The sequence below is a fragment of the Mustela putorius genome, unplaced genomic scaffold (genome assembly GCF_011764305.1).
Source record: "Mustela putorius furo isolate JIRA1106 unplaced genomic scaffold, ASM1176430v1.1 tig00003875_pilon_pilon_pilon, whole genome shotgun sequence".
NCBI lineage: Eukaryota > Metazoa > Chordata > Mammalia > Carnivora > Mustelidae > Mustela > Mustela putorius.
In genome coordinates, this window is record NW_025422026.1 from 4,260,484 (window position 1) to 4,274,058 (window position 13,575).

Below are 13,575 nucleotides of genomic sequence, written 5' to 3' on the forward strand. Positions count from 1 at the left end.
TGGGGGTATGCTGGTTTGAGCAGGAGACAAGGGAGGGGGACAGGAGGGTGGTCTAGACTGTGGGAGGGGCAGAGGATTTGAGGACCTCTGAGGCAGTAGAAGTCACAGACCTGATGCTTAACGGTGAGGAGAAGATAAGGGTAATACTCAGGTCACTATTTCTTTTTTCTTTTTTTTTTTTAAAGATTTATTTATTTATTTATTTATTTGACAGACAGAGATTACAAGTAGACAGGCAGTCAGAGAGAGGAGGAAGCAGGCTCCCTGCTGAGCAGAGAGCCCGATGCAGGACTCGATCCCAGGACCCTGAGATCATGACCTTAGCCGAAGGCAGCGGCTTAACCCACTGAGCCACCCAGGTGCCCCAGGTTACTATTTCTTGTAACTGGGTAGATGGTAGCACCGTACAGTGTTATTGGAAATAAAGACGTTACAAGCAAGTTGGTGAAAATAATGCTGAGCCCAGCTTTTGACAGACAGATTGTTAGCTCTGAGGGATATATTCAAGCCTATTAGGTAGCTGGGATTGCAGGAGAGGTTATTAACATATGCATTAATCAAAGCCACAGAAGGAAGTTAAGGTAACTCAGGGAGAGTTGATGAAATGCGTGCAGAAAGTGCAGAGATGAACTGGGAAGATGCAGACGTTAGGCACGACCAGAATGCAGGGGAAAGTGTTTGAAGGTGCTTGAGGAAAAGTAAACCAAAGACAGGAGGAAAACCGAATGTGCTTTCAAGACGGAGGAGGCCACCAGCAAGGTCAACACAGACAAGGGAAAGAAATTATGACTGTTGGTTTGACAAAGAGCAGGTCAACCCCGCTCTGCTCCCTACCTCCTGTCCTGGGGGGCGAGTCTGGCCAAGTCCGAAGAGGGGGAGCTAGATAATTTTTCCCCAGCATTCTATATGAGCAATGTTAAACAAACAGAAAAATTGAGTGCGTGATACAAGGAGTACCAGAATATCCACCATCTCCATCCAACCACTGTTGACATTCTGCCATATTTGGTTTGTATAACCCTCTAGCCATCAGCAATTTTGGCTGAACCACGTAAGTTCCAGACGTCACGGCCCCTCAGCCCTAAATTCTTATCAGCGTCTAAAACCAGTGACAGTGAGTAGAGAAGCAAATAAGAGGTGAATAGATCAAACACAGCAAATGGGAAATTTGCTTTCTGGAAGTTTGTGAAGGGGAGAGAAAAAAAGTTGCCTGAGGAGATCAGTGGTTCGAGAAGGTTTGTTTATTTTATTTGTGCTGTTATTTTTTTAATTTATTATCAGGATGGGAGAGCAAGTCTAACTGCTGTTTAATTTATTATCAGGATGGAAGAGCAAGTCTAACTGCTGCTGTTTTTTTAATTTATTATCAGGATGGGAGAGCAAGTCTAACTAGTGTGGGAGAGGCTGAAGGGAACTGAAGGCTCGGTGGCCCCTGGGTAGTGGGAGGCGAGGCGCACAGAGCTGGAGGGAGGGCGGAGCTGGCTTTGAGGAGGACTGCTGCCCCGGGGAGGAGGGCAGGACGAGAGGCGAGGCAGGTGTTGGGGATTTTGTCTGGGGCCTTTCATTTGCTGTGAGAAGCAGGTGGCGAAGCTCTGAGAGCAAGAGAGCAAGGCTGTGGGCGGGGATTTGAGGCACATCGAGGGGGTCTGAAATGCAGCAAATAAAGCCAGCTACTCCTGGCGGGGCAGGGGCAGCACGGACAGGAGGGCCAGGGGTGTGAGTGAGAGAGCAGCTGGAGCCAGGGGGCAGAACCCCCTGGGCCGGGGAGGGAGGAAGTAGAGATCAGAGAAGGCCCATAGGAAGGATGGAATCGAGGACCTGGCTCTGGGGTCGGGTCAGAGTGGGCAGGAGGTGCTCAGGATTTCTGAGGAAGAGCAGTTCTAGAGAGGCCAAGGTCCAGATGTGGCCGGAGAGTGGAGGTGAGGAGGGCGTCCCTCCCCTCTGTCTGGATCAGCTCTCCCCTGCCCCACTTACCCCCTGGCCAGAGATTGGGGTGTCTTAGTCCCCACTCCCTACCTTCCTCCCCCTCTTGAGTCCTGTCTCTGAGCAGTGAAAAGGAAACCAGAGCCTCCTTCCCTGCCCGTGTCTGGTTTCCGAGTTTCGGGGGCGGGCCGTCTAGGACAGCGACAGGCGTCCCTGGCTCCCGGGTCAGCTCAGTCTCATCTCAGAACAGGACCTGGCGGTGCCCAATGCAGCGGTTCCTGCAGCTCCCGGGGGCCACGGGGAGGGCGGGGGGCAGAGGGGCCTGTGGGGCTGACCAGGAGGCCGCCAGCCCCGTGCTGGGCCCTGAAGGCGGGCCCCCACCTTGGTACCAGGCCTTGCAGCCTGAGGAGCTGCGGTGGCTGCAGGCCCCAGAGGAAGACACAGCCCCGGAAGCGCCCCCAGAGGGACCCTGCCCAGAGCCTGGCCAGAGTCAGAGCCAGAGCCAGAGCCAGAGCCAGCTGCTGAGGTACAGAGGACTCCTGGGGACCCTCTCCCGACCCTGGGAAGGAAGCGGTGGGCAGCCGCTGCTCTCAGCTCAGACTCTTCCCCATCCCAGCTCCTCAGGAGGAGGACCCAGCTGGGATTTAGGGTCCTGAGGGCCGGGGGAGGTGTCAGGGGCACAGTGTGGGGGCTGAGGGCATGAGGGGGCTGAACTTAACTCCGGCAGCTCTCAGGGAGAGGGATAATGTTGTGATCCGACCTTGACCTGCCCCCCCCCCCATCCCCGGTCCTGGCTCAGGTGGGCTCCAGGGGAGGTTCTGAGACAGGCTAAGGCCCACCTGGTAGATTGGGGTTTGGGTGGTGAGAGGGAGGAAGGTGTATATCAAGGGGGCGGTGAGTACGGCTGGCCTCAGTGCCAGGTTCTGCCCCCTGTCTGGCCCCTGGAGAGTTCCTCAGGCCAGGCCAGGGGACAGGTCAGAGTGAAGGCCGTGTAAGGGGATCTGACCATGGGAGGCTGGAGTTTCCAGGCTTCAGAGCCTTGCTGTGTATCCCTCGCTTCCTCTCCCTCTTGGGCACACAAGCTGGTGCTATGAAAACGTGGGGCCCGGAGTGGGCCCATCCTAGGAGGGAGCTGCTGTCTGTTAGTGGGCATTGGGGGGTCCTGCTCTGTGTGCTGTCTACCCCCAGTCCCTCTGCTCCCTCAGTTCCCCTGGGCCTGGCCCGGAGCCTCCAGGGCCTGGGGTGCAGGCACTAGGCCAGGAGGCTGGGGCGGTATGGGCACTGCAGCGGTGCCCTGGGGCATTTGACAGGGGCCTGTGGCATTTCTGGGAGTGGCGAGGATGCCCGGGCGTGAGGCAGTCTGCTTTAGAGAACACCCAGAGCGAAAGGGGACCCGGCAAACTCCAGCTGCTCCTGGGGAGGTCGACCCAGGCTGACCCCTCAGAAGGAGGCCAAAGGATCCATGAGGCTGTGTGTGTTTGATCCTAGAAGCCTCAATTCATCCAGAATCTCAACCAGGAGTCCGCTGGACACTGGGGAATGAGCCTGGAGTGACAGTTCTGTCCAAGGGCATCTGTGTACGTCGTGTGTGGCGGAGGAGGCATGGGGGGCTGCGTTGTGTGGGTTGTGCGTGTCTAGATGAGGGCGTGGCGGAGAACAGAGAGGTCTTGTGGGGTGTGTCTGTGTTTGTGGGTGCCTAGGGATGTGTAGGGGAAGTGTGTGTTGGTGGATATGTGGGCTTACACGTGGAGAGTGTTTTTGTGGGAAGAGTCTGAACGGGAGGTGTGTGGGTCTGTGACCGTGGGTTTCTCTGGGGGCTGTGGGTGTGTGTCTGCAGAAGGCTTTTGTGGGCGTGGGTGGGTTTGCGTCTGAATTGTGTGTGTCTGGGGTGCAGGTGTGTCTGTGGTGGGGGTGGGCATGTCTATGGAGGGAGCTGTGGGGGACATATAGGAGTGTGTGTGGTACGTGTGTGGATGGTGCCGGTGGGGGGAGGGTGTTGCGTGTGTAGTTGTTGGTGACGTGTGAGTTGACCATGAGGTGTACGTGTGGAAGGACCTGGCAGTTCAGTGGTGGGCGTTTGTCCCCTGGGGACGCTGGGGCCCGGCTTTCCCTCCCCTCCCGTGCACCGCAGCTGCGGTGCTGTCCACCGCGGCTGCACCGTCTGTCCCTCTTCCTCTGAGCTCTGCCCCTTGGGAACTGACCTTCAGGTCTGTGTTTGGGGGAGTGAGAGGACCCTCTGGTTTGGGGGGTATCCCCCACGTGAGGGAATTTTAGATCAACACGGCTGGGGCTGCACATCTTTGGCCTTCATGTGAAGCTAGCAAATCCTCTGTGTTCTGGAAAGCCTCATCTTTCTACTTCGCTTTCCTTCAGAAAATCTGTTCAGGAAAGACACTTCCTAAAAGCCTTGGAACATCCATCTCTAAGCCCCACTTCTGTCCTTTCTGCACGTGTGGAGGCGCGCAGGTGTTCCTGCAGGATGCAGCAGGAGCGCGGCAGCCGTCCCGTCTTCTCTTCCCCTGAGCCTCCGTCCTTACGCATCTCCCTGCAGCAGCATCACACGTGCCTGCCTGCGACCATCATCCTGCTCTTCCCTGCTCTCACTGCTCCCCCCTACTTCTGATTTTCTATTGTTTCTAAATGTTTCACTGCTTTTTAATTTCTACCGTTGATGATTCCTTTCTAGCCTGGGTCACAAGCTATGGGTTATCAGAGTATCGTCTGGGAGAGGAGAGAACCGTGCAGGACCCCACACACAGCTGCTCACCACATTTTGGAACTGTTTTGGTGACACATGAGCACATCAGTTGTCCCACAACTGTATCAGCTGTGTACAGACACATTTTTTCCCATGAGTTTATTTGTAGTTCTCTGTTCACGTCTTTGACCACCAGCCCCTAGTCCTATGCTCCACTGAACATGGTTGGGCAGGTTGTTCACTGCACAAGGATACCTGGCCAAGGAATACCAGACTGTACTCTACTCATGGATTGGGGAGCTACAGCTCAGGGCTATGTCTACTTGGGAGGGCAAGCAGAGGGTGGCTATGCTTGCGGCAGCCGTGACAGTGAATGCTGGATGTAGACCTTAAATTGATATCAGTACTTCATTTTAAATATTAAATTTTAATTTGCCACATCCCCAATATTTTCCTTTCTGTTGCTATTGTAGACTGGATTGTGTCCCCTTCAAATTCCTGTGTTGGAATCCTAACCCCCAGTACCTCAGAATATGACTGTATTTGGAGAAGGGGTCTTTAAAGAGGTGATTATGTTCAAATGAGGTCTTTAGGGCTCCAATCCAGTCTGACTGGTGTCCTTATAAGAAGAGGAAATTTGGACATAGGGACACACAGGGGTGGGGAGACTCTGTGCAGATATAGGAAGACAGACATCCACAAGCCAAGGGGCGAGGACTCCGAAGAAACCACGCCCGCTGACACCATCTCAGACTTCTAGCCTCTAAAATTGTGAGAAACTCAATTTAGGTTGTTTAAGCCACCTGGTGGGTGATGCTTTGTCACGGCAGCCCTAGCAAACAAATACAGTTGCCCTATTTTTTTTTTCTTTAATGTAATTTCATATATCAAAGTTAAAAAAAAAAATTAAACCTTAGCCACCTGGTTACTGATAACTTTATGACCTTGGAAAGAAGAATTTCCCCTTCCACTTCTATGTTTAAGAATCATTTCACAATTCATCACAGATGTGGAGTTTCTTTTGGCCTGGGATGCCAAATGTGGACCAGCTCAATGCTTTGCTGCACAGCAGCTGTCCCAGCAGCATGCATGTGCGGGAAGGAAAGGTTCTTCCTTCCACTGGTGGGTTACTTGTTCCTAATGTACCAATTCAGACCTATTGATGAAATCGTCCCCTAGGACCTTTGACTTTGTTTTTAGACTGGTACCATGGAGTTTTTGTCATTGCCCTGTTTTGTGTTTGCAGCTCCCAGAGGGTGAGCTGCCTGTCATTACCCCATTGTTCCCTTCTTCCCCAAATTATTCTTTGGAGCTCCAGGCAAATTTTGCTGCCATGTCAGGAAGTTTGACAAAATGCCTTCATTGAAATTTCACTGGACAGTGCATGGACTTTATGTATTGGCCTGAGGATGACCCCTTTTCCTTTCAGCCGTGTGCCGGGGTCATTTATTCAAATCTTCATTTATTTCTCCCAGGACAGTTTTATAACTTCCTGGAATCCCCGTTGAATGTTCAGTGACAGCTCTGGCTTTTGTTCTGAGGGCATCTCAAGAGATTTCTGGAGCCCTGGGACCCGTCCAGTCCTGGGAGTTAGGTCAATCTGTGGAGTCCGGACCCAGGAACACACCTGGGCTGGGGCAAGAACATTCTGTCCCTGTTTGGACACTGATTGCTTCCCATGAGCTCCAGAGCTTTCCCTTCTCTCCAACTGGCCATTTTCTGGGTGGGGCCCCTACTTTTGGTACCCCAGACCTTTGCTCTTCCAGTTCTGGGTCCCCACCTGTAGGGGTTTCCTAGTGATGCCGTAACACAGAGCCCCAGAGTGCGTCGCTCAGAACAAGTGTGTTGTCTCACAGTCAGAGGCTGGCAGGCCAGAAGGCAGGTCTGCAGGGCCACGCTCCCTCTGAAACCTGCGGAGGGATCCTTGCCCCTTTTTGACTTCTGGCGGTTTCTTGGCAATCCCTGGTGTTCCTTGACGTGGAGATGGATCACCCCAATTCTCTGCCTTCACCTGGCATCCCTTGCGTCTGTCCACATGGCCACCTTCTGAGAAGAACACCAGAAACACCGCGTCGGCCATACTCCCGTGTGACTTCCTCCTCATTACAACTGTGGCAGCCGTTTCCAAAGAGGGTCACCTTCTGGGGTCCTCGGGGTTAGGACTTCAACATCTCTTTGGAGGGGGACCCAGATCAGCCCGTACCATGGGCTGGCCCCCGTTTCTCCCGACCCCGGTTCCCCTGCCCAGGTCCCTTCTTCCTGCCTGGCTCCGGACGGGTGCCCCCTGCTGACCTCCCGTGCCTCCCGCACCCGCCAGGCATGACGACCTGAAGGAGATGCTGGACACCAACAAGGATTCCCTCAAGCTGGAGGCCATGAAGAGGATCGTGGCTGTGAGTGAGGAAGGCGACCTCGGGGTGGGGGGCAGGGATCAGAGAGCGGCTCCCCTCGGCTCCCTGCGGACCTTCCGTGGTAAGCGTGGGCCTCCCCGCTTTTCCTCCCCCTCCCTTGGCCCCACGCCCCAGATGATCGCCCGGGGAAAGAACGCCTCCGACCTGTTCCCCGCCGTGGTGAAGAACGTGGCCTGCAAGAACATAGAGGTGAGCGCCTCCCGGGAGGGGTCCCCACGCTCCCGCTAGTTGGGGTGAGGAGGACAGTCCAGCCCCCCAGGCCGGGCTTGCTCAGAGCGCGCTCGGTTCAGGAGAAGTCACTGTTTGCGTGGGCCCGAGCGGAGGACCTGGGCACACTGGGGACGCTCCCCCCCCCACGGGAAGAATTGGTCCCCGGGACCACAGCCCGCGGGTGGTGACATCTCCTGGGGTGCGGGGGACACGATCCCGCTGAGAAACCGCCCTCCCCAGGTGAAGAAGCTCGTGTACGTGTACCTGGTGCGCTACGCCGAGGAGCAGCAGGACCTGGCCTTGCTGTCCATCTCTACCTTCCAGCGCGGCCTCAAGGTCAGAGGGGTCGTTTGCTCCCCTGTGCCGGAGGAGCAGCCCGGGAGAGGCCGGGGGCCAGGGGGGTAGGCTGGGGCCCCGGCCCTACCTGCCTGGAGTGGGGAGGGTCTGCGGCAGAGCAGAGGACCAGCGGGACCCTCAGCAGGGGGAGGCCAGCTCCCAAGGGTCGGGAGACGTGGGGCGGGTGCCCAGAGGCCCTGTCGCTCCTCCCCTGAGGAGCCTGTGCTGATGGCAGCCACGAAAAGGAACCACCGAGCCCCTGAACATGGAGAGCCCTGGGCTCCCTGCCCCTTGGTATAAAGGAATTGTGGCCACAACCAGACACTCCTCCTTAAGTGAGGGGCCAGCTGACCAGGTTCCTCACCTCTGCGGGTCACAGCCTTGGCACCAGTGGGGGCTCCTAGTCTGGGTTTCTGTGGAGAACAATGACTCTGGAATTCAGTGAGAAGGACAGAAGGGTTTGTTGAAAACAAATGAGCTCTACCCAAGAGGAAAACACAAAGTTCACCCCTTAGGAGAGCTGCCTCAGGCGTGTGTGTGTGTGTGTGTGTGTGTGTGTGTGTGTGTGTTGGGTTCAAAGGTCAGTGCAGACGCCATAAACACATGACTGTCCATTTCCAGTGAGTTCAGTACAACTGGTCATTCCTCTAGTGTTGAAACAAGGTGATTAGGACCATTATACAATTAGAACAATCAGAAGCAATGATTAGAACCATTCATTTCCAGCAAGGATTCTCCCTTCTTTTGATCAATCCAGGCTTGAGACTGTTTGCTTCCTTAGCAGCCCACATCTGTGGTTTGCTCAACTCAGACAGATCTCCAGTGGGCAGTCAAATAATCTAGGTCTCCCTACATCCTGTCTTAATGCAGTTGGTCCCTAGGGCCCCCATGAAACCCTATTATAGTTCATTTTATTGGTTTAGCACAGCATCCAGTTCAGGGTGACTGTAAATTTTAATTCTTGTCCTCCTGATTTTGCATCTTCCTCCAAGATGTTGATAAAGTGCACAGACTAGGCCAGCAGACTCAGTCCCACTGTGTATCATGTTTCCAGGAAGATGCCAGTCTGCTCATAAATCTTCCCCAAGTATAATGTTTGACCAAGATGTGGATCCACCTAACTATACAGTCAGCTGGCATTTTCTTACCTGGTTAGAAACGGTCTTATTCAATAGCAGAAGAACTTCTTAACACCCTTCATGTGCAAAGGGCTGTGGAGATACAGAGACAAAGCAGACATGAGTCCTGTTCTTCACATGCTTACATATGAAGTGAAACGAAAGGCCTGCATCAAAAATGGCCAGCCAGGGGCTACAAGACGCCCACCAATGCTTGCTGAAATCAAGATCCACAGTGTTGAAATCTACCAGCCTCCTTACCCTATCAAAAAGGAAAATCCTTTTTTTAGTAACTTCCTGTGAATCCATAATCATTTCCAAATACAAGGGAAAAAACAGGTTAGAGCCGTAGATAGGATATGATTTGACTCTGTGAAAATACAGACTCCTGCTTTTTATTATTATTATTTTTTAGGATTTTATTTATTAGACAGAGATCACAAGCAGGCAGAGAGGGAAGCGGGAGGGGGAGGAAGCAGGCTCCCCACTGAGCAGAGAGCCCAATGTGGGGCCCAATCCCAGGACCCTGAGATCATGACCTGAGCTGAAGGCAGAGGTTTTAACCCACTGAGCCACCCTGGTGCCCCCAGACTCCTGCTTTTTATTTATTTGTTTGTTTATTTTAAAGATATATATTTTTTAAAGATTTTTATTTATTTATTTGACAGAGATGACAAGTAGGCAGAGAGGCAGGTAGACAGAGGGGGGGGATGTAGGCTCCCTGCTGAGCAGAGAGCCCAATGCGGGGCTCAATCCCAGGACTCTTAGCCGAAGGCAGAGGCTTTAACCCACTGAGCCACCCAGGTGCCCCCAGACTCCTGGTTTTTAAATAAGGCTTCTAAACCATGTGTTTAAGAATCGCTGCTAGAATTTTGACGGGGATTACCATCATCGTGCCCTGTCATTTTGTGAATCCTCTCTTCCTCCGTTTTAGAACATCAAGAAGGCACCTGTCTGTGTTTTGGCACTCCTCCCATTGTCCACCATTCTGTAAAGTTCACAGCAATTTACAGCCAGCGCAGCTGCTGTTGCTCTCTCATGATTGCAATGTACCATGTCTAAGGCTGTGCTCCCATGTGCCCTGGAGGCGACAGGAGCAAAGAAGAGGCTCCTGTGCCAATCTGTTCTAAACACTGAAGGAAGAGGAAAAAGAGCAAATTCTGGGAGGTTGCTGGGGGGAAGGAGTATTAACGATGAGCTCTGCAAAGGAGGCCGGTTTGAATTTGCAGGCAGTCACCTCTGGCATAAATACAAAGACCTCCCCCACCCCAAATCCCACCCAAGGACCAGGAAGTGTTTCAGGAACTCTAGGTATCCTGGAAGATTTTCCCTCTTCCCGAAAAATGAAGCAACGTACTGCCACAACTGTTCCAGTGTCAGATTTCTGCAGCGGGGATGAGAGTCAGTTCCCTCAAATGGTCCCCCCGCCCCTGGGGTCCCTAGGACTGGCACTTCATTCAGGGAGGCAGGAACTGCTGGTAGCTAGGGACAGTGAGTTCCACGGACGCGGCCTTTCCGATCAGGCCACTGTGCTCTCTCAGGGCTCTGCCTCCACCTCTGCTCCTAGGACCCCAACCAGCTGATTCGCGCCAGTGCCCTCCGCGTCCTCTCTAGCATCCGGGTGCCCATCATTGTGCCCATCATGATGCTGGCCATCAAGGAAGCTGCCTCGGACATGTCACCCTATGTACGGAAGACAGCTGCTCACGCCATCCCTAAACTCTACAGGTACGCCCCCAACCTAGCCCTTCACTCCTCAGGGAGTGGCCCCAAGCCCCCAACCCCCCCCCCCCGCCCCCCGGGGGCTCTCCCAAGTCTTGCAAATCGCCCTTCTTCTCTTGTACTTGGGATGGTTTGAAATGGTTTGGGGAACTGCTAGAGATGGACAGTGTTGGTGGCAGCTCACACCTCTACCAGTAAAGTTGGGGTGGGGGTGGTGAGCACAGTGTGAGCAGATACTGGGAAGGCTGGGGAGGGCGGATCGCAAATCACAAACGTTTCTCCTTCAGTTTGGATTCTGACCAGAAGGACCAGCTGATTGAGGTCATTGAGAAGCTTCTGGCCGACAAGACCACGGTGTGTACATGGGCACACACGGGTGGTGGTGGAAAGGAGGGGCCCAGAGGCCCTCTGCCCTTCCTGTTCACACTCTCTGGCCCCTGTCTGTGCCCCAGCTGGTGGCGGGCAGTGTGGTGATGGCCTTCGAGGAGGTCTGCCCAGAGCGCATCGACCTGATTCACAAGAACTACCGGAAACTCTGCAACCTGCTCATCGACGTGGAGGAGTGGGGCCAGGTGGTCATCATCAGCATGCTCACCCGCTACGCGCGCACGCAGTTCCTCAGCCCCACGCAGAACGTGAGTGGACCCCGCCCCCAGCAGCGCGGGGAGGAGGGCGGCCGGGAGGAGGCGCCCACTGCCCCCCACCCCCACCCCCGTCTCCGCCTAGGAATCTCTGCTGGAGGAGAACCCTGAGAAAGCCTTCTACGGCTCAGAAGAGGATGAGGCCAAGGGCCCGGGCTCGGAGGAGGCGGCCACCACAACAGTGCCGGCCCGAAAGCCCTACGTCATGGACCCCGACCACCGGCTGCTGCTGCGCAACACGAAGCCGCTGCTGCAGAGCCGCAGCGCCGCGGTGGTCATGGCGGTGGCACAGCTCTACTTCCACCTGGCGCCCAAGGCGGAGGTGGGCGTCATCGCCAAGGCGCTGGTGCGTCTGCTGCGCAGCCACAGGTGCGCCCCCCACCGACCGCCTGCCCCACCGGCAAGGGGAGGGGTGGCTGGGGGGGGCAGCACCCCCACTCCCCGCGGGCTGACCTACATCCACCCACGCTGCCCATTTCCGGAGGGGTAGGCAGGCCCTCCCAGCTTTCCTCCGACCCTGGGTGCACACGTCGTGCCCCACTCTTCCTCCCTACCCTCTCCCCGCCCCGTACTGACCCCGTTAGTGCCCACCCCCGACTGGCGCCCTCCCTTCCCTCCTATTTGGCCCACCTCCCTTCCCTCGGCTCTTTGTCCCTCGCCCGGGCGGAGGGCCCCGGGTACCTCTGACCTGTCTCCCCCGTAGTGAGGTGCAGTACGTGGTGCTCCAGAACGTGGCCACCATGTCCATCAAGCGCCGGGTGAGCACGTCCTGCGTGGCGGTCGGGGAAGCGGCGCCTGTGGGTGCGGGCGGCCCCGGGGACGGCAGGATGGGGATGCCTTAGCCGGGCGGAGCGTGGGAAAGGGCAGACCCCAAGCGCAGGACGAGGAGCAGGGCCAGGACCCTGAGAGCCGCTGAGGGAGGAAAACCCAGAGAGGAAAGACGCGGTCACGTCTGAGAGGGAGGTGGGAGGACAGGGCGGCGGCAGGAGGGAGTCTGCGCCTGGGGTCGGGAGAGCTGGGGAGCTCTGGGAATGAGGCCCGCTTGGGCTGCGAAGGAGCGCCCCGGGGCCGCCTCTCTCGCGCCAGGGTATGTTCGAGCCCTACCTGAAGAGCTTCTACATCAGATCCACGGACCCGACCCAGATCAAGATCCTGAAGGTGAGTGAGGCCGACTTTCTGCCTCCCTCCCGCCCCCACCCACAAACCCGGACATCCCCAGTGGCCACCGTGGTTCCTGCCAGGTTCTGGGGCTGGGCCCAGGGCCACTGAGTCAGAAGTGATTGCTCAGGAAGCTGGGCTGCAGGCAGTGCCTTGGCCTATCACCTGTTAAACCTCTGCCGCTTTTCACATGTAAAGTAACCTGATTTTCATAATAAACTAAGGAAGCAGACTTGGTCTTGGTAAAAATGTAGACCCAAGGTCCCTAGCGCAGAGTCAGTTCTGCTGACTCCAGAGTTCCTCCTTTGCCCCCACTGTGGTGTCCTGTCTTCCACCCACCATGTTCCTTTCCCCACACACCTACCCCCGTCAGGGGATCACGCAAACATACACCCACAGAAGTGTTGTCAGGAGCCCCTACCCACATTCCATTCCCGCTCTGCCTCCTCCTTACTGAGTAATTTCATTCAGTGGCAGTTAATCCCAACTCTGAACATCTACTACTTGTCAGTCACAGCTAGATCTCAGGGTACGAGGGATGGCAGACTCATCAGACACTTTGCCTTTTGGAGCTTACAGTCTAGTGGAATGAGAGAAGACACTGAGCTGCTAATTGCAAAACAAATGTAAAAATCCATTTGAGAAATATGGTCAGAAAGAGAAGTGCAGAGGGCTGTCAGCACAGAGAAGGAGGCCCTGGTCTAGTCTGGTGCCAAGGAGGCTTTCCTCCAGGAGGTGAGGCTTGAGCTGAGGCCTGAGAAATGAACGCGAATTGTCTAGGCGAATGCAGGGACAGGAATGGCAGGAACTGCTTCACAGGGAGGAAACAGTATATGCAAAGGCCCTGAGGCAGGAAGAGGTCTGACAAAAAGCCAGTATGACTGGGGCATGGAGGGTAAGGGGGAGAGCACTGTGAGGACAGAGGTAGACAGCAATTGGCTCGTGGAGTTTTATAGGCCATGGTACGGATGTTGCCCTTTATCCTAAAAGCAATAGGATGCTTTGTTTTCAGTGGAGGTGGAGGGTGACATGCTCATGCTCTCTATCCGCGAACTCAGGGAATCCATTTAGGGAGCAAACGGGCCTTTCTGCATTTTGGACAAGTTTTACAGTCTGTTATTTCCTTCATCAGTTTAAGGATGATGCAGGGCTGCCCGTAGGATTATTTCCCGGCCTGGGAAGTGTGTTTGGGACCAGGGGTTGTTGAAATACACAAAGCCCACTGGCCGTCCCGCCCATTTTTTTTGCCTCCCCACAGCTGGAGGTGTTGACCAACCTGGCCAATGAGACCAACATCCCTACTGTCCTGCGGGAGTTCCAGGTACGGGCCAGGCCCAGCTCCCAGGGGAGGGACCCCG

At 55.2% G+C, this 13,575-nt stretch overlaps 1 protein-coding gene across 1 annotated transcript in view; it reads left to right on the forward strand.

The window, feature by feature from the left end:
- Positions 1 to 13,575, forward strand: part of AP3B2 (adaptor related protein complex 3 subunit beta 2) — a 29,050-nt gene that overhangs the window by 1,278 nt on the left and 14,197 nt on the right. Inside the window, exons 2-11 of the mRNA XM_004763684.3 lie at positions 6,939 to 7,014; positions 7,147 to 7,221; positions 7,483 to 7,578; positions 10,264 to 10,424; positions 10,706 to 10,772; positions 10,871 to 11,053; positions 11,145 to 11,428; positions 11,763 to 11,817; positions 12,146 to 12,217; positions 13,476 to 13,538. Coding sequence (XP_004763741.1) covers positions 6,939 to 7,014; positions 7,147 to 7,221; positions 7,483 to 7,578; positions 10,264 to 10,424; positions 10,706 to 10,772; positions 10,871 to 11,053; positions 11,145 to 11,428; positions 11,763 to 11,817; positions 12,146 to 12,217; positions 13,476 to 13,538 — 1,132 coding nt within the window. The remainder of the gene's footprint in view (positions 1 to 6,938; positions 7,015 to 7,146; positions 7,222 to 7,482; positions 7,579 to 10,263; positions 10,425 to 10,705; positions 10,773 to 10,870; positions 11,054 to 11,144; positions 11,429 to 11,762; positions 11,818 to 12,145; positions 12,218 to 13,475; positions 13,539 to 13,575) is intronic.